The sequence below is a fragment of the Columba livia genome, chromosome 3, assembly GCF_036013475.1.
Source record: "Columba livia isolate bColLiv1 breed racing homer chromosome 3, bColLiv1.pat.W.v2, whole genome shotgun sequence".
NCBI lineage: Eukaryota > Metazoa > Chordata > Aves > Columbiformes > Columbidae > Columba > Columba livia.
The window spans coordinates 58829504-58848438 of NC_088604.1; the positions used below are offsets into that span (position 1 = coordinate 58829504).

The window sequence follows — 18935 nt, forward strand, 5'->3', positions numbered from 1 at the left end:
ATTTAGAAAAAACCCAAATATTTGAATTCCTCCTCCTATTATCCTTCATATTCAGGTTATAAATTGGATATATTCACATTCAATTCCTCAGCCTTGGAAAAGTCCACTAAATAGAATGTGGAAGATGATAGTGGTGCTTAAAACCCCTAAAACACCAGCCTTTCCCAGATTTCACTGAAACTTCATCCTATATCCAAGAAACCTTCCTGACAACAACAACAACAATAATAAATTGTTCCAACTAGGATGTTCCCACAAACTTAAATTCTGCTCAATTGTAGCTTAACTGGAAATTTCTGACAATATCATCACTGAAAGACTCAACAAACTCTACTGTAAGCTTATTTGCTTTAAAATCACACCTGTATAAAACCACGCTTTAAATATAGACAGAATATAATCTTGTTCTCTTACAGGCTCTGATTTCAACAGCTCAGTGATTTCATTTACTTTTAACTCGTTCATCTGCATCCTTCTTCAGCCAAAGAATAATGATGCAAATCTGTTGGTTCTACAAACATATTGGCAGACATACATTTTCATGGATGTTTGAGCCACTTTTAGCTGAACATTTTAGCTACTTAGCAGGCTTCAACCACAACAAAAAGGCATATATTAGAACTCTAATATTCTTCAGGGTTTAATCTGTGTTGATGATTTTCTGCAGCTACATAAAGTGAAAGGGAAAGTCATATGATTGATGTAATTCAACTCCCACTTGAACAATATTCAAGGAAAATACTGGTTTACAGAAAACTTGGGATGCAACAGAAACTGGATAAACTTGCTGTCACAAGAGAGGTATCACACGACAGAGGGAACTCTGCTGGCTGAAGCTGACCTTCTGGGAATGTGCTCTCTATGAATTGATGCTTGTGCTACCCAAATGAACAGAAAAGAAAGCAAGAGCCCTTATGAGAAAGAATCTCTCAAAGTCAGGCAGACTCCCTCTAGCCATATGTGTATTGCAGCTACTGAATTTTATTTTAATTTTATTATCTTGCAGCATGCAGAGCATGTGTTTCTCCAGCTGCACTGATTTTCAGTGTGCATGAACAAGTCAAAATATCACTGACCTTGCCAGTACTGAGCAAGGGTAGATTATGCCATTCTTACTGACTTTGCAACTACCACTGCACAAAATTCTGCCATGACCTTTCTAACCTGAGGAAGCTGGGAAAGGAGAAGTAGGGAGGGAATATGAATGCCCCACTTCAGTTAGTGTAGGTTCTGTAACTGTTTGATTACAGTCTGCAAACCTGAAATTCTCTAAAACTCAAAGATATTTTATTTTACCAATGCCAGGCTTTGTTGTGTGTTCCCAAGCACAAGGCAGCTCCTGAAGCCTGGTTTAAGATGCCAGTGGTGACACGATAGTTTTTATCTTACTTGTATCATCCCTGCTTCTCTTCTCGGATTGCACTGCATGATATATTTGGTAGCTACAAAGGAAACATTAGGAGCAAAGGAAAACAAAGGCATACAAATCTGCTTCCTCAATGACCCACACATGGGAGAGAGACTTGAGAAGAAGTACGTGGAGGGAAGAAAAAACACAGCTGGTTACTTCTTCTTGCACAGTTCCTGTCAGAGACACAAGTCAAATCTTTCCAGTTGAGTAGAAGAGGCCACCACTCCTCTAACCATACCCTTCCTACTCCTGTAACTGGAGTTGTCCCTGTAGATGAATTCAATTCCCATTTTGCTCTCTCTTGGGAACATCTTTAAACAAAATGCTTTTCCTCTTTTTGCTACACACAGATAATCAGTTATTTAAAATGCAGAAAACTGTCAGATTTCAAAGGACTGCTCCCCCTCATCTTCACAGTTGTAAGAAGTCTGAAATTAACATATTTTAAAGCTTTTAAATCCGGCTGCTTGTTTCTTTTACTGATTCTACTTTCACCTTTCCATTTCTTGAAAGATCAGATTTCCTCTTGTACAATTTGCTATCTGTTTTTCTAGAAGAGGAGGAGGAAAAATAAAGGAAAAAAATACAACATGGACTCAGTGCTCTCATCATGCTAGACATATCCCTAGTATTGTGAATCAACATGCCCAGTAGGAATACAGATTTGTAAGCAGGCAGGACTTGTTTTGTCACAAATAAATATTTTTTGCTAGCTCATCTTGTTTCTGTGCATCACACTCATTCCTTGTCTATCCAGTTGCTGTAAATGAGTGACCAACAGGAAATACTTCAAGGTAATATTGAAAGAATTTCTCTCAAGTCAATAGCAGCTGCCATTAAGCTGCCACAGAAGTGAGAGTGCAACCTATGAAACCCAGTTCTGGAACTACTGCTCCTTTAGTAAACACTGATAAGAACACCTTGATAGTAGGTTCTCCATCTGCAAAACCCAGAAAGGTTTGAGCTCTACAACCTGCATGGTTCCTTATACTATGTTCTCTATAAACCTGTTCTTCATATTCAGCAAGTCAAGGACAAATCTCAACCATCTTTAAATTCGCATTTCAAAAGTCCAATAGAAAGTGTGTCATCTAGATTTTATAAGTAGGTATAAGAAAGGCGTGGAAAGAGAATCACAGTTACTCTGGACCAGATTCCAGAGAAGATAGACTTTCATAATTGGAAACAAAACTGTCTTACTCTATTAATCTCACTCAGAAAACCAGAGTATCTATACAACTCCAAGTTAATCAAAAAGATTTCCAATGTGTTGACACATCTCACAAATGCAAAGCATTTCTGGACAGAAGTGCAAAATCAAGCCAACTGTTTAGAAGGAAAAACATGGATTTGGGGTCAAGACTCCTGTTTCTCTCCCCCTTCCTCCCTAACCAAGATCACAAGTTGCAGTCTCAGAGAGACCTGCTCAGCAGCTGACTAGCTCTAGATCCTTAGGTTTGCAGGTTTCTGCCCATTTGGTGTGGAAGTTCCTGCAGCTCACACCTTCACACAGAAAGCTAGACAGCTGGACAGGTACTACACCTGGTAACAAAACAGTTGGAGAAGTGTACATAAGCCCTTAGAGAGCTCAGTGCAGGAAACATGTTCAGCATGCCCATAGGATCCAGATCCTCATAACATCTGCCAGAGGAGAATGGACTACAATAGTAACTGAGTGGTCACAGTTCAGTCAGACCTACAGAAAAGCGAGGGATAGAATCCAGCTGTGCACCTACCAGTCCTAGAGAAGTGCCTGGCTGGAGCTTTTGAGGGCAAAGCTCCTGTTTCTGAAGCCATGCAGTAGTAGGGCTAAGAAAGATTGAGACTTGGGTTTTGGAATGGCAGAAGCACCCACTTGTTGCTCAGACTTCAGCCCTGTAAATTTCAAAATGGGAAGGAGAGCAGATGTGCCATGTCTCCTATCTAAGCCTGGGCAGTTTGCTTTTAGTACGCCTCATTTGTCACGAGAGGAAGGGACATAGAGCAGAAGCAAGAGAGTAGATGGAAGAGGCAGGCTGAGACTAAGGACTTGCTGAGTCTAGCACAAGATGGTTAATTATGTTCAGTAACCAAAGTGCTCCACTTGCAACCGTTGATTTCACTTTACATTTTCACCTGGTAACCAAGACTTCTTTTGTGCATGTTGGAGTCTCAGTGTCTGTCACAGGTTGACAGGTGTCTCTGGAAGGCAGAGTTGGAAGTCAAAAGACTGACTAAATTCACTGAGCAAAAGGGCTTTTACAGAGCCAGTTTGTTAATTTTAGGTTGAGGAAATACTACCCTGCTGTACAGAAACTTCCCAATAATGTAAAATTAAGATTTTTTTCTTCCTGTCTGTTGAGATATAAATAAATTATTTGGGGAAGAAAATGCAAAATGTAGCTGAAAAACTAGGCAAAAGCCCAATCAGTGTCATTCATCTGTGCTACAAATACAAATGTCTAAAACTTGTCTGGCAAAACAGAGATAAGAGTTTTAATAAAAACTCAAATACTTAACTGATCAGAATTAATTTGAAGTTTTAATACTAATAAAATACCAATTTCTACATGCACAGTATGTGCTACACAACACTAAAAACATGCATGCCAAAATCCAGCCATATGCTGTCCACAGCTATCTCCCTTCTGATGAACACTATACTTTGTGTAATTTGTGCGATCAAGTTGTATTTGCTCTATATACACACACATATTAAAAACATAATGGAAAATGGGGAAAAAGGGAAAAGGACTGAAAACTCTAGCAGCCTAACTTACCTTTAACTTGAACATCCCAGTCAATTGGCATGAATCTAAGCATAGGTATATTGAAACTTGCACAATCTTATTTACATATCAAATATGTACTTCCAAGGGCAAGTTGCAAGGCCAAAACTTCATCCCTGCTAAATAATTCTAGCTCCAGCAAATATTTAATGCAATCCTTGCTTAGCAAACATCTCGGCCTATCATCTTAAGGTGCCACATAAAGAGCCAGGACAAAAATGGCTTATTACCAGCAGACACCTTACTAATAATTTATTCATTTGGTGAGTACAGAGTGAAACTATACTTTCCCAGGATAGATCACCGCCATACATACAAAGGACTGGACCTGCTGTGTGAGGTGCCACAAACCTGTCAAATGAGCAGGTGAAGTCAAAGAGTGAATTCCCATGAACGACTCTGAAAACCCCACCTCAAACAGGGGGCCCTACAATTATTAAAGTTTTATATAAAACATGCATAAATGCAACTTACAGCATTGTGTAATCTTCTGGATGTTAGAAGTTATGCGTTGGGCTAGTTGATTAGGATCTCCAAAACCTGCACCGTACGACATGGCTGAGCAGATTTGTTGTCAAGATCATCCACGACAGGAACAAGTCAGACAGTCTCCACCTAGTAAAGACAACTAAACCCACCCCCAGAAAACAGAGTTATGTCTTGGTCATTGATTTACAATGATCTTCATCGTCTTATAGAAGAAAACACAGGAAAAGATTAAAGAAAACTCCATAAGCTAATGTTTACCCTCTCAAAAAAAAAACAGTACCTCAAAGACGGCATTTAATGGAATGCTTTCTTAAAGAAGTGTTGAATAGATTATGAAATCCTTTTTAAATTTCCTACAATAACTCTTACTATTAAGATTCTTGGTAATACACATGGCTTAATAGCTGCAATTGTTTAACAGCAGCTACATCACAAACTACATCCTTTGTCAAAATTCTTACACATTTTCCCCACTGTAAGCAAAGAAAAAGTATGCATTTTCATTTGTTGCCATTCCAGAAAAATACGATATGTTTAATCTGTCAATGTCAAATCATCTGATGATTTATGTCCCAAACCAATTATGGTTATTTCCATACCACGTATCACCCATCCCACAGACACAACCTAGCATACATAAACCCCTGGAAAAAATCCCAGCAGATATTGCACAAGATATCGGAATGAAGAAAGCGCCTAATTCTCTCTGAACACCAATCATTTGTATCAACTTCAGTTTTAGTAGTAATCCAGTTCTATGAATTGCCACTTTATCCTGTTTCAGTTGCTGAGTTTTTCAATCTGAACTAATTTTTCAACAACTTGGGTAAACAAGTGCATTTTTAGGGGTGTTTTTTTCACCCAGAACTGTCATATGTTATCTAAAAAGGTCAAAATCTGACAACGCAAATACTCACAGATAAGCTTGCCCTAAAAGCACACATACATGATCATGCAGCATGTAACTACTAGAGATGTCATAGCCTGCTTTCCATCCATAAAGACCAAATTTCAGCACTAACTCAAGGATACTCTGAATCAGGGATGTCAAACTCATTTTCACCAGGGGCCATATGTAATTTTAGGACTTCATAAATGTAGGAGTAGTCATGTTTATACAGTCCTAAAATTACATTCGGCCCTTTGAAGGCAACCATGAGTCTGATGTGGCCCCTGGTGAAAATGAGTTTGAACACTCCTGCTCTACAGGTAAATTAACAGGACACAGCTTAGGACACATGTGCAAATCGAACTGGCAATTTATCTGTTCTGCAGTGAGAATGCAGACTAATCAAGCACCCATGCATTCAACGCAATCCCACAGTTTCACCAAAGCTGTGCTTAGTCTTAACTGTATCCTTCCTGCTCTCCTGTACATCACCTTCATGGGTTCAACACTTTCACCTCACCAGTTCCCTGCACTTCCACTGTTCAACCCCAGCCACGTGCCTTTCAAGCAATGTCCTGTTCTCTTGGCCTGTCAGCTTCTGGTTAACAGACACTGTTAAAACTCAATTTCAGGGAGAGAAAGAAAGCACATTTAAATGTTTAAAGAGGAAAGGAGGAAATGAAAAAGGCCAACTGATTTGTCAAGTGTGACACCAGCTGTGCTACAGTTTGCAAATTCAAGCCCTTATGAACATAAAAAAAAAAAAAAAATTAACAGTCCTTGTTGCCAAATGTTCTTTTCTTTCACCTTCAGAAATGCCTGTATTAATACAGTGCAGTTACACCCTGGTTGTTTTAAAACGTGATTGTTTTCTTATCTCTGTGATATGAAATGATCTCTAGTGGAGCTGCCAAGCCATTGCACTGGTCAGACACATCCAAGTAGACCTTCAGTGGGGTTACCTTACCTGTGCCAGATGAGCAAGCTGCTGCTACAAGGAAGATTTTGAAATGGCTGAGGCACCAGCATCTCAAACCCTGCTTGGAGTCTTCAGGTTCTGAAGTGTCCCCTAGTAATGAACTACCTGACTGCAGATGAGGTGGCAGGGAGTCTATTTGCACTCTTCTACCTACCTGCAGCACCATCACCATGAGCCGTGCTGGCTCTCTGCAGTGTTGTTTCCTGTCGTCTGTACCACATGCAGATTCAAGTTATTTTGGGTGACAGACTGAAGTTTGAAGTCAGTCAGCCAGACAGCCTAAGTCCCACTTATCTGGTCCAAGGCTGGCATAACAACCCTTCATCTTTTTGGAAACCCTAGGCAATATTGCATTGAATTTGTATTGTAAGACCAAACTCATGACGACTCCATAGTGAATAAACGTCTCTACACCTTGGTGTATGGGCTAAGTAAGGAAGTTCTATCAATACAGTGGAAAATATAAACATAGGCATAAAATCCAAAGAAACCACCTAAAAGAAGTTACTTTGAAAAATAAGATTTCTCAGTACTGTTAATATTGTTTGTAACTTTTAAAGGTTAAGACTATTTCTAGACACCTTACTAGCATGCTAACTACAACACTAGCACTAGCTAAAAATACTTTTTAGTTACATATTATATTTACCATTGAAAGTTAAACATTAAAATGCAGCTACTTGGGAGAAGAGACAGCAAGAGACCAAATTACCTTGTATAAGAAGGCTACAGAACTAAGAGAAATTGTCCTTCATGATTGTTCTCTGTTCATATTTGTATTCACCAGACAGCTGCCCGTAACTCTGTTCTCAGCAACAGCATTACAATCAAGAGACAGACACAGAATATTTCATCCGAGTTTTGACAAAAGCAGAGATTGATTTCCTTTTTTTGTCTTGAAAATTTCTACAGCTAACCATACCTTTGAACAAGTTACACTGCTCTATACTGAGAAATGTACATATTGTACAATGCATAAGACCTTGAGTTTTCAACTTTCTAGCTACAGAGTTGGGCAGCCAAACACAACACATTATGAAAGGATGTTCAGATCATGGATTGCAAAACTCACAGGATAGAGTTTAGCTTTTCATCTGCACATGTACATCTCTATTTGTTGATACAATTCTTTGTATTGACATATATAAATAAATTGAGATTTACCACAAATTTGTAGAATAGCAGTGTAAATTCACAGCAGTTTTAGTCTATACAAATTCTTCCACCAGCAATGCTGTTCCTGAGCATGTTGATAAAACAGGTTGGTGACAGGGTAAGTTACTGGTCTGGCTAACACAGAGAGGTAAGGAGTTTGCCATCAGCTCTCATCCCTTCCTAATCTTCACCACAAACTCCGCAAGTCAAGAAAAAACAAACTGAACAGCCCAAAGAGAAGGAAAATTTTGTTTTTGTTTACTACTACTTTTCAAGGGGAAGCATAAACTTCTTCCTCATTCTAGTTCTCACAGCAACACGAATGTCTGAACCAAACCAACACCCCACTTCCATTCACACACCTTTCATTTGTTAGCACTGAGTTACTCAAACTCCTCTGGAAACACGGATAGCTGAGCCCTTGGGAAGCCAACAGGAGTTTCGCTAATGGCTTTGACAAGGTCAGGGTTTCAACCACCAAGAAAAAGAAACAGATATGTGCACCAAGCATTTCTGTTCTTATCAAGGTGATAGGAGCACCCATCAAGACTGAATTTCCATAGAAAATTCCCCCTTTTCACTGCCACAGCATTTAAAGACTCTGTCATTATGTATTTTGGTATTACTGCCCGCAGAAGTTTCAAAATGGGAAAGTTAATAATCAGCTGCAGTTGAGAGAAGTACACTTTGCATTCAAACTGGAACAGAGCTGCATCTGTGGTTGTCTCCAGTTCCTCTAAAAGGTTCAGTCGGGTGTGGGCTTTTTGATTGTACCTTTATCTTCCCCTCAGCGTCTCTGTCTCTGAATGGCCGTACACTTAGTGGCAACTCAGCTTGTCAAGCTACTGAAAAAAGTCCAGAAAAGCAAGCCTACTGGCACAAACGAAATAAAGAATCAGAACACTCCATCAGTGCTTGCTGAAGCAAGATCTCTCTGTACACACGTGAAGTTTAAAGAATTCAAACAATTGCTACATATTTTTCCTAGTTTTTGCATTAACTGTCTCCTGCATCACGCTGTCCCTTCATACCCAAGCAAAACATGAACTTTAGTATCAGCTTGTTTTCTAGAAAGGTGTTTGTCAGGCATGGAAAAAAACTAGTTTTCCCTTGGCTTTTACCAGTCTGATCACTGCTGAATGCAGAAATAAGAAGTGGGAACTCCACAACTGAGCAGCTCCTCAGTGCCATTCTTGAAAGCTCCATGAGTACAAAACAATGAGACATAACAAGCACAGCACATGTTAGACCCCAGCAGCGGTCACCTAAGTATCTTGCAGGTTCCAGTCAGCTACAGTTAATAAGCACCTAATCTATTTTGTACTTTCTCATTTAGATGTTGTAAGAGTTTTCCTTCTACTATAAATCTAGCCCATATACATTAGGGTGAGAACCCTTAACTGATAATTTTACTGTTTGAGCATCAGGACCTAGAAATGTTTACATGGATCCTTAACTTTCAGAAAGCAAAATGTACATGCTGCATTCCATAGAAATGCTTGAAAATTTAAATCTGATTTGAATTAGGATTTTTATGCCTTTAAATATCCAGAGACAAGTCATGGAGCTTTCATGTATGTCATTTTTTTTTTCTAAATTAAGATCAGAGAAACAAAGCTTCTCCCAAACAACTCCTAAATGTGACTTCCTTTGTAAACTACTGCCAAAAAAAAAGGTGCAAAATCCTTCAAGAAGGGTGAAAACATAGGCAAAAATTATGAACTGCTGAAAGAGTTTGGCAAGAAAAAAAAATATAGCCAGTCACAATCTTAGCTGCAGAAAATTTGTATCATGGTACACAGCCATGATTACTAAGATTTCAGCAATATGACATTGCTGAATATATTTCACCTCAGTAGGTTTTACCACCCAAATACTAAGATAAGGTGCATCTACAGAGTGACTCTGGCAACTGCCTAAGGCAACTGAAAACACGTTACCATCTTCAGACAGCATCTGCTGCTGACTTCAGCAGTAGACTGGCAGTGGGCAAAATTAATCTTATAAAAAAATAAAATAAAAAAAAAAATAAAAGCTCTTGGAATAAAGGGCAGACTGCACACTGTAAAATAAGTACAACCTGCTATAGCACCTGAGGGATTCTCATATCAGACTCATAACAACTGACTTAGTAATATACAGGTGAGCATTAAAGCTGTCACTGTTTCCTCTAGGGGGGGTGAGGAAGGTTAAGTTTTTTCCAGTTTTATCTATTTTTGCTCCTTAGGCTAAAATATTTAGAGACAGAGATCATATTTTTCACTTCGTGCATTTGCAGCTCCTAATGTGCTGGAATCCTCATCTGCAAAGACAGGCTGGGCGCTCCCATTGTACAAAACCAACTATGAAGCATAAAAAACATGCAAACAAAATAGCAGTAAAATTAATTCCTTCCTACCTTCTTGAAAGAAAAAGAGTTTCCAGATTTTCTTTTATCATCTGGTTTCAAGTAGAATTCAAACTTAATTCCATATAGGGTAGGGAAAAGCAAAGCTTATTTAAAACTTTCTTTGCTCCAATGCAGCAACACTAACATGAAAGTTGTCAAAAGGTAATTTCCTATTCTACTCTGCCCAATTCCCTCAGCTTTGCCACATTAGTCATGTGGAAACACACCATAACCAAGTTCACAGGGTGTACCGGCAAGCAGTATTTTTTTTTTTTAGAAAGAAAAAAAAAATACCTTGTGCCACTCGTCAGTGTTTTAGTCATTTTTTAGTCATTTTCCCTAGAAACAGTTCTGTTCAACAAAGATGTAATTTAAAGCGGTGCCATTTAGAACTGCACAGTAAGGAAAATTCAATTATGGAAGCATGAAATACTATTAGGCCTAACGCATCACCAACTCTCAGCATATATGGCTAAAAAAACAATATGCTTATCGCTGCCCAGTTCATCCACACCGATATTTCTAATGAAATAGATGAAGGAAGCACATAGCTTTCACAAGCTGAACACAACATGGTAGTTCACAGGAAAATGCCTTAAGAAAGGGAATTTTGTTTCCTAGGAGCACACAAAGCATTTACAGGCCTGGCAATGTAGCAGGAATAGGAAAAATGAACACTGGGTACTGAAACTATTGCGGAGGGGAGGAAATAGGAGGGCTAAAAACGGACCTGGGATGATCATTTTGAAGTGCCAAGTTTCTTGTGCTGCTGGCAGACAAACAACATCTTATGGGAAAATGAAGATCAACCAGAACCACATGATGTCTAGCATGTTACATGTTCTCTTCCACTGGAGCTTGTTTACTTTGAACCAAATGCTCAGATCAATTACACCAAAGGAGAAGTTATCTTTACACTAAATCTTCCTGCTCTGGATGCTGAGTCTCTCTGAGGTCTTCCAGGATGCTAAGGACTACATGCAGCTCATGGCCTCCTCCTCCCCTCCAAAAAGAGTTTAACTTCACTGTAAGCCACCAAATGAGTGTTACTTAATATTCTGATCTAAGACTACATAAGTTGTCTTCATGAAGAAGACTCTTTTTCTTATTTTCTATTAACAGCACTTGCACAAAACCCCAAGCTCCAAGCAGAAGGGCTGCACTGCCGGCAAAGCACAGACCTGGACAACAACCAGTCAGGAGGGCTCTGCTCACCCTGCTGGCACGGCGCTCTGCCTTTCCACACCTTGTTCATCAGTGGAGAGGGTTGCAGCGCATGAGCACATCACTCCTGGCAATAAACGTCCCGGGATTTTATCACTGAGCTTCAATTAAGATGCCGTGCCTTGCATTTCATGCAAAGAGGAGTGAAACCTTCCACTTCCTTCTACAGTTTCAAGAAGTGCCCATTGCTGCTGCAGCAGCGAGCGGCTCACCAAGAAAGCAGCGATAAGGTCTGGCCGGGAGCCTGGCGCGCCAGGCCCCGGCTCGCTATTTACGTAGGTGATTTTTATAAACCCCCTTTCTCCTGCTGACATGCTTTGCTCACCTCCGATGTGGAACAGCGGGGAGAGCGTTTCAATGCAGCAAAGGGACCATCCTACCCTACAATTCGACACAAGCTGCTGCAAAACACCAGCTGTAGGCCCCGAGTCTCTCCCTTGAGCACCACGGTCAGCATCAAGCCCGGAGCCGTGATATCACGGGGATGTCACGGGAAGGGGTGCGCGGAAAAGAGGGTGGTGGTGACACAACCGACCGCGCTCCAAAACCGCGCCGGCCTCGCCGTCCCTACCCGACCCTTCCCGCCCCACGGGCCGGTTACACCCCACCCCCCCCGCCACCCAGCCGCCCCGCTCACCCCAGGCCGGGTGGCAGCTCCGAGCCGGGGGGCGGCCCCGACCCCAGCGAGGGCCCGCGGGGCGCTGCTGCCCCTCCCAGCGGTGCTGACAGGTTCTCCGTGCCTGGCAGCCCCGTCCCGGCTGGCCGGAGACCCCCCTGCCCGACCCTTCCTCCGGGCGGACGGCGACCCCGGGCAGCAAACACCCCAGCGGAGCTCCCCCTGCCCTTACCCGGCCCCGGCGAACCTGCTCCCCCTGGGCGCGGCTGGCGACAGCGGCAGGGCGGGGAGGGGCAGACGAGCCCCGTCCCCTCCCCGTCCCGCCGTGACGGCAAAGGCGTGAGGAGGCGGTGCCGCGGCGCTGTCCCGCCTGGCGGGTGGAGCGAGGGGGCGGGGGGCGGTGTGGGGCGGTGTGGGGCGGTGTGGGGCGGGGCGGGGCGGTGCGGGGCGGTGCGGGGCGGTGCCGGGCAGTGCCCCGACCTCTGGCGGGCGGCGGCGGCGGCCGGTGCGCAACGGCGCGCCCCGACCGCTCCCAAGGGAGACGGGGCAGCCCCGGCCCCTCGCCGGCCGCTCGGCCCTCCGTGGGTGGAAAAAATGCGTGGGAGAGTGTAATTTAAGGAAAAGATACTGTTGTATCAGGAATTAAGGGGGAAACATGAGTAAGGAAACAATATTACAGCGAAAAATACGATGTTACTATGTTAATATCCTGCCTAGAAGCACTGCCTTCGGTTTTGGTCACTTTGTCTCTAGATGGGAATGGACACTTAGAAGAAAGTGACTGAGAAATGATACAGAAATTTAAAGGTGTCTTGAAGCGAAGAGATTTATAATATGCAACTGAGAGAGGGGGCGCAAGTGATGCCAGGAACAATGGAAAATGAGGGGTGCATTTGCAGGGCTGCTGGCATGCGTTTCAGGGTGCTGGAGGAGTGGGCGAGGGCAGCAGCTGCAGTACCCAGGAGCCGCGGGAGCAGAGACCAGGGGAAATCTGGTCTCCTCCTGACCCAGCTCCCTGACAAGAAGAGACAGGTGAGCCTGCATGGCGGCTGGGACGCTTCTGCATCCTCCCCAGATCTTCAAAAGGAAAATTATAGGACCAGATGCTCCCCAGGGTCCTGGAGCTGAGCTGCTTCATCTGCAGGATGCCCCCATGTACATTAAATACCACAGAACATGTCACACCTGATTGCTGGGAACCCGTCTCCTCTGCAAAGCCCAGCCTTGGCTGGGGAAGAGCTGTAGAAGTTGGGAAGTGCGAGTTTATTTCTGCTATGTCATAGATCTTGGTCATTGCTAGGATTTAGAAATAACCAGAGCAGTGGAAACCTTCAGAACATCCTTACCAAATAACACTAACAGGGTAGTCCTATAAAATGCTAGATCATTAGAGTGAAGTTAAGGGCCTGAAACAGAAAGAATACCCTTTATATTGGTGGTTCTTGATGTTTCTCACAGTATGCTGAAAGGAGAGACAACATAACCTCTGAGGCTGGTGTGTCTACATATAGTTCTTATGTTAACTGATGCTCAGAAATGTCCTTTTCTCACTTTCATAAGTTATTAAGAAAACCCCGTTTTGATATACCTGTCCTTTCACCTGCTGCAGGATTGCTGTATACATCTTCATTCTAGTTTTAATAGGCTATTTTGATTAGCAATGATTTTAGTGCTGCTGCATGTGCAAGTGTTTGCCCCTCATGCTGTTGTTGTACTGAAACTGATCCAAGATGATCCCACTAGACAGTGCACTAATTAGAGTACAATGCACATCCCTTCTGAATTAAGGCCTCACCTTGATTTTTATCTCCAAGTGTTTGTCATATAATCTTTGTTGATTGAGCGCAGTCACTCTTGCTTTATAAAGCCTCAGCTGAGCTCACTGTCAGTATTTCTCCAGAAAAGAATACATCTTTTGCTGTCTGATTTCAGATATGTGCTTCCAATTGAAAGAAGTGACCCATTGTCAGTGAGAATACTTCGTCTGCAGATCACTGCTTGGGTACTTCTTTTTGTCACTTGGGGGTGAATACACAGTCATCACTGATTGATGTTCATTCTCATGCTGTGGAAAAGAGGTATGCAAACACTTTCCTAGAGATGCACAATGTTTTATGGACAAAATGCTGGTGCTCACCTGCTGTTAGTTCATTTATCATCAGCATCCACCTTTTATTGGTCAATACCTAAAAATGCTTGTGATGTTATTCTTTAAAGTAACTGGCTGCAGCAAATACATTACGGCCTGGGAGGAAAAACTATATTATAAACCAAACTTTCCACTAAAATGTTATCCATACTATGAAAATATTTAAATAGCCTCTTTAATACAATAACATAAAATATTGATGAAGATACATCTAATAGACTGGCCATACAGTCCTATTTATTGATCAGATATTGCTAAGAGCATAGTATGCCCTTGAAGGTTTTCTGTTAATTCCTATAGAAAACAGGTTGGCTGGGAGAAAGTTTCACCTTCTTAGACAAAACAGCAGGGTTCCTTCAGTTCCTGTGTGCTTTCCTCTGTTAGCAAATATGATTGTTTTCAATGATGCATGGACAGGAGTTGTAAAGAAGCTGTCTCTAAGTGTTCTCATCAGAGATGCTGAAATGGAGTGCTGCTACACAATTCTGTCTCTAATTTAAGTGGCCTTTTTTGAGACCTCCCACACCAGTGTCACCCAGGGACTGAGTTTGGAATCATATATTCACCTGCTTATGGACCTTTCCTGTTGCTTTTGGAACATGATCAGATTTCAGTTGATTAAATGAAATAAGAAAATCTCTGGGGAAACAAAGGGGGAAATGTTGAGACCCTGCTATTCACAGGTACAGCATACCATGGAGGATGCTTTGTGTATTCACTAACTGAAGATCAGAGTACACACCATTTATATTCCTGTTGATGTATGTAAAACTGAGATAATAGGGATGTCACTTCAAACACATGTTGTTTGAGGATCTGTACTCAGTATGACATCCAGAGCTTGGAAGAATTGGAAATGAAATCAAAACTATTATAGTATAGTGAGATTTCAAAAGGGCAAGCCTTCCTCCTGGCCCGGTATCCAAAGCTGCCCCACCTCCCGGGCCCTCTGCTTCCGCCTCTCACCTCCAGCTCCCCTCTGGCATTGAACTGTCAGGCACATGGGCCCAGTAGTGTGGGTGGCACAAGCATCGGGGCCACTGGTGACACAGGAATGTGGCACTCATTTCCGTGCAACTCCCCAGGTCTGTATGATGCACAATTGAATAAAGAGGAAGCAGCCCAGCCCTGGCCTCATATTCCTGATGAGTGTCCTCTTTCCAAGGCGTGAGCGATGCCTAAGTGCTGTGTAATTTATCTAATGGGCAAATTTCATTCTCTGCTGTTGCATTTCGCTTGCTCACCTCTAACTTTAGATAGGAAGAGCAACGCCGACAGTATTTGTTACCAATGGCAAATTGGCTGGCAGAGCTTCCCATACTGTTGTTACTGATGCATCTGACCATCTGGAAGAATTCCTGTTATTGTTGTCATCATCTCTGTTTGCTAATTTAATTAAAATATCTACTCCAGAACCTGAAATGAGATTAGGTTCCTATTACACTCGATGCTGTACAAAATTATGATGGATGATGATTTCCAGCCTAAACAAGCTTATGGATTAATTATATTACAGAATAACCTGTAAAACCTATTTGTTTAAAAAAAAAATTGTATTGACTGTTACTTGCTCTCAAGCTGTAGTAATTAATGGGATAGCATACATTTTAAATAGAGAAAAATTATGTTCCCAACATTAATAATGATCCTGTCTTCTCCCCACCCCACCCCCCCAAAACAAAGAAAATGAAGTTTACTTATTTTCAAATCTTTCTTTGCCTTTCTGTTTAATTTTCAAAGACCATAATATGATTTCATTTGCATTGGTGCAATGAGCTGATGTTACTGTTTCAAAGCCCCATCTTTAATTAAGAAGTACCTGCAAATACATATTTCTAATTTCAACCAAACTGTTTTAAGATGATGAAGATTCATAAGGGCCATAAAATAGCAATATTTTGTCCAGCTAAAGAAATATAATTTTACAGAAGGAAATGTATTAAAAAAAAAAAAAAATTGTGGAATTTGAGGTCAGCAGCCAGCTCTGGCAGAATTCAATAGCCTGTAATTTTGAAAATGAGGTCATTGCTGAGCAATCAATCTTCATCATTTTACAACGTATCATCACATCATCATCATTTTATAATTCATAATTACCTTCATTACTTTTTTAAACCATGGAGAGAAAAACAAACAAACAAACAAAAAACAACAAACAAAAAAACCCCACACAAAGGGAACCTGACAGAAATTGGCTATGTAAACTGTACATATCAGTAGTCTGGGTTCTGCTTTTCTATCCATTCCAGCCTGCTGTTTAGCCAAAAAGGAGGTGGCAACTATCACCCAGTGCCATGACATAGTCCTTATATTGTGGCATAGGCAGTGGTAACCCTTTGAGGGAATAAGGCTCACAGAAGAAAACTATAAAGACAGACTATGCAATGTGACTCGGAAAAGAAGTGGATAGTTGAATACATTCACGGTATGTATCCTCTGTAATCTGTTGAGTACTGGTAGAAGATACTTCAAAAAACAGCTAGAAACTCAGTGGAAGTTCCCTTTCTCTATTGCTTTGGCTGCAGCAAGTTCAGAGCAAAAGGTATCAATGAAAGATGTTGTTAATATGCCCCTGGGACATGATTCAGTGTGAGAATTGCAGATTTCTACATAGCTAAATGTCCAAACTTCTATTATATGCTTTTCTTAAGCTTGATGCCTCACAGGTGGGTATCTAGTGCCATTTTATATGCCCAGATGTGTCCCAGCTAGCTCTCAGCTGGTGCTTCATTGATGCTGGATGCTAGGCCCACGTAGACATCTCAGGTTCCATAAGGCACCTTAGGTAGCACTGGGCAAATGATTCATATCCTAAATATCCACTGACTACAGCCTGAGCTTAAACAGCCATTCTGGCTGTAGCTATAATCAGTGCTTAGACATTTATCACAACTATAAACACCTATCTATACACATTAAATTTGAGTCTTAAGCTTGAAACTCATCCCACAGTCTAGGTCTTTCAAGATGTACCACAGCTTTCCTATATATTTCTGTGGTAAATTGACACCTGAATTGTTCTAAGAATCTGATTATGCCTTTCAGTGTTTAGCCTGGCCCCTGGGTTTGATACCCTTATTATAGAAAATCTAAAGCTGTATGCAGTAAGGTTCAGGTTTTTACCTTCTTCTACAGCATGAGTAGACAGGGGAACAGTAGGAGGCCTTTGCTTCTGTCTTAAGAAACAGTGAAGATTAATATAGGGAACTGAGGGCATATCAGACACTAGGAGAATGAAGTGAGATTGAATGACACTCCAATTCCAGGCATAAGGCTTCATAAATGTCTCAGTTTAAAAACACCAGCATTGTATGGTCACTCGCTATTCAGGACATCCCTGAAAATAACACATAAGCCCTCTTTCTCCTCTCCTTCCTTCAGACACATTCTTTAGCTTTAAGTATTTTGAATACTGATATTTTTTCTGACTGGGATCTTAAGATTATGGACGAAACCAAAAAGGGTTTGAGATAAACATATGTCAGAACAGATTACAACATCCCAAAGTTGTAGCTCATTCGTACTAGTAGAGGAAACTCTTCTTGCCATGCAAAAACCATAATAAGATAAAAAAGAGGGAAAATAGTTTTACCATTTAGCACTCTTGAATGCTCCCACATGTAACTGAGACCCTAGACTCCTACTCATGTTGTTCATCAACCTGGCTTTCTTGTTAGCCACAGTAAATAGTTTTACATACAAAACCATAATTGTGAGGCAAGGAAAGAAGAATACTGGGAAGTTCAGCCACTCTCAGAGCTTGTTGAACAGCAGCTGACAGCTGCCAACACAGGGCATGTCTTGCAAAAAATGGCCCAGTTCTTCTGCAATCACTTTAGTGCAGAGGAAGGGAGACATGTAAACTATAGGCACTGCCCACCTCACCCCAGTGTAAACACACGCCACTCTTATGGTGAACTCGGTGGGGTAGAGCAAAGGGTCATAGATGGCACAGTACTAATCAATGGAAATTAAATACAGATGAAATGCATATGTCAACCTAAAGAGTGTGCCCAGAAAGGTGTGCAGCCTACAGAAGTCATCTCTGAAATACCAGCAGCTCTTTACGGACTGATTGGTGCTGAAGAGCAGCATGGTCAGCCCCAGGAGGAGGGGAGCAAGGGTGAGAGAGAGGTGCTGGAGGCTGGTGGAGGTGTGTTGGTGGTTGGTTGGTGGAGCTTTGAATTGCAAAATGACAGCTATGACAGGCAGATTCCTCAGCACTGTGATCAGTGTGCCCAAGGCACAGGCCAGATAAAAGGCCAGGTGGATCCCAAAGATGTGGTGGGTTCCATAGCAGGAGCCATTCACCTCATAGCACAAGATGATGAGCATTCCCTTCTCAGCACTGGGGCCCTGGGCTGAGCTTGTCTCAGTCTTCCCAGGTCCTGCTGCCTCCCCCAGTTCTGCCACAAGCCTGGAGAAGGATTCACCTTCCAGCAGAGGTGCCAGATGACTAATGCGACAAAAACGTAATGAGAATGAAGGCTAGAAGGAGAGATGTCTTTTAATAAAATACTTTCATTAAAGCCATCAGGTAGTTTCTGTATTTCAGGTGAAAAAAAAAAAAAAAAAGCCTGATTTATCTGTTTTATATCTCTACTGAAATAAAGAAGCTCCAGGTCAGTGTATTCAACTATTGTGGCATCATTTTTATATTATAGTTTTCTTTCAGCCAGTATCACGAGTAGTGCAGGAGATGCAGAAAATCCAGAGGTGTGTGGGCAAGCAATGAATAAAGAGAAGATCTGCCACAGAAGGAAAACCAGTGCTGAGTAACAGGCATTGGAAGCCAAAGCTCCTTAATGGATTTGAAATCTGACTCTAGTATAATGGTGCACTGGTTCTTGTGAATTTCCCTGGAAA

At 41.7% G+C, this 18935-nt stretch overlaps 2 protein-coding genes across 5 annotated transcripts in view; both read right to left on the reverse strand.

Annotated features, from left to right (window-relative positions):
- The window catches only part of STX7 (syntaxin 7), a 32652-nt gene extending 20361 nt beyond the window's left edge, over positions 1-12291 (reverse strand). Inside the window, exons 1-2 of one of the 4 annotated variants that reach the window (XM_065056997.1) lie at positions 12153-12291; positions 4654-4807 (exon numbers count right to left, since the gene is read on the reverse strand). In XM_065056997.1, coding sequence (XP_064913069.1) covers positions 4654-4735 — 82 coding nt within the window. In that variant the 5' untranslated portion in view covers positions 4736-4807; positions 12153-12291. The other 3 variants (XM_065056998.1, XM_065057000.1, XM_065056999.1) reach the window with 3 other exon arrangements.
- A 5366-nt stretch (positions 12292-17657) lies between these two features.
- Positions 17658-18935, reverse strand: TAAR5 (trace amine associated receptor 5). Its single transcript, XM_013369330.3, is given in 1 exon segment — positions 17658-18935. A coding segment is annotated over 1 exon segment (747 nt). The 5' UTR covers positions 18405-18935.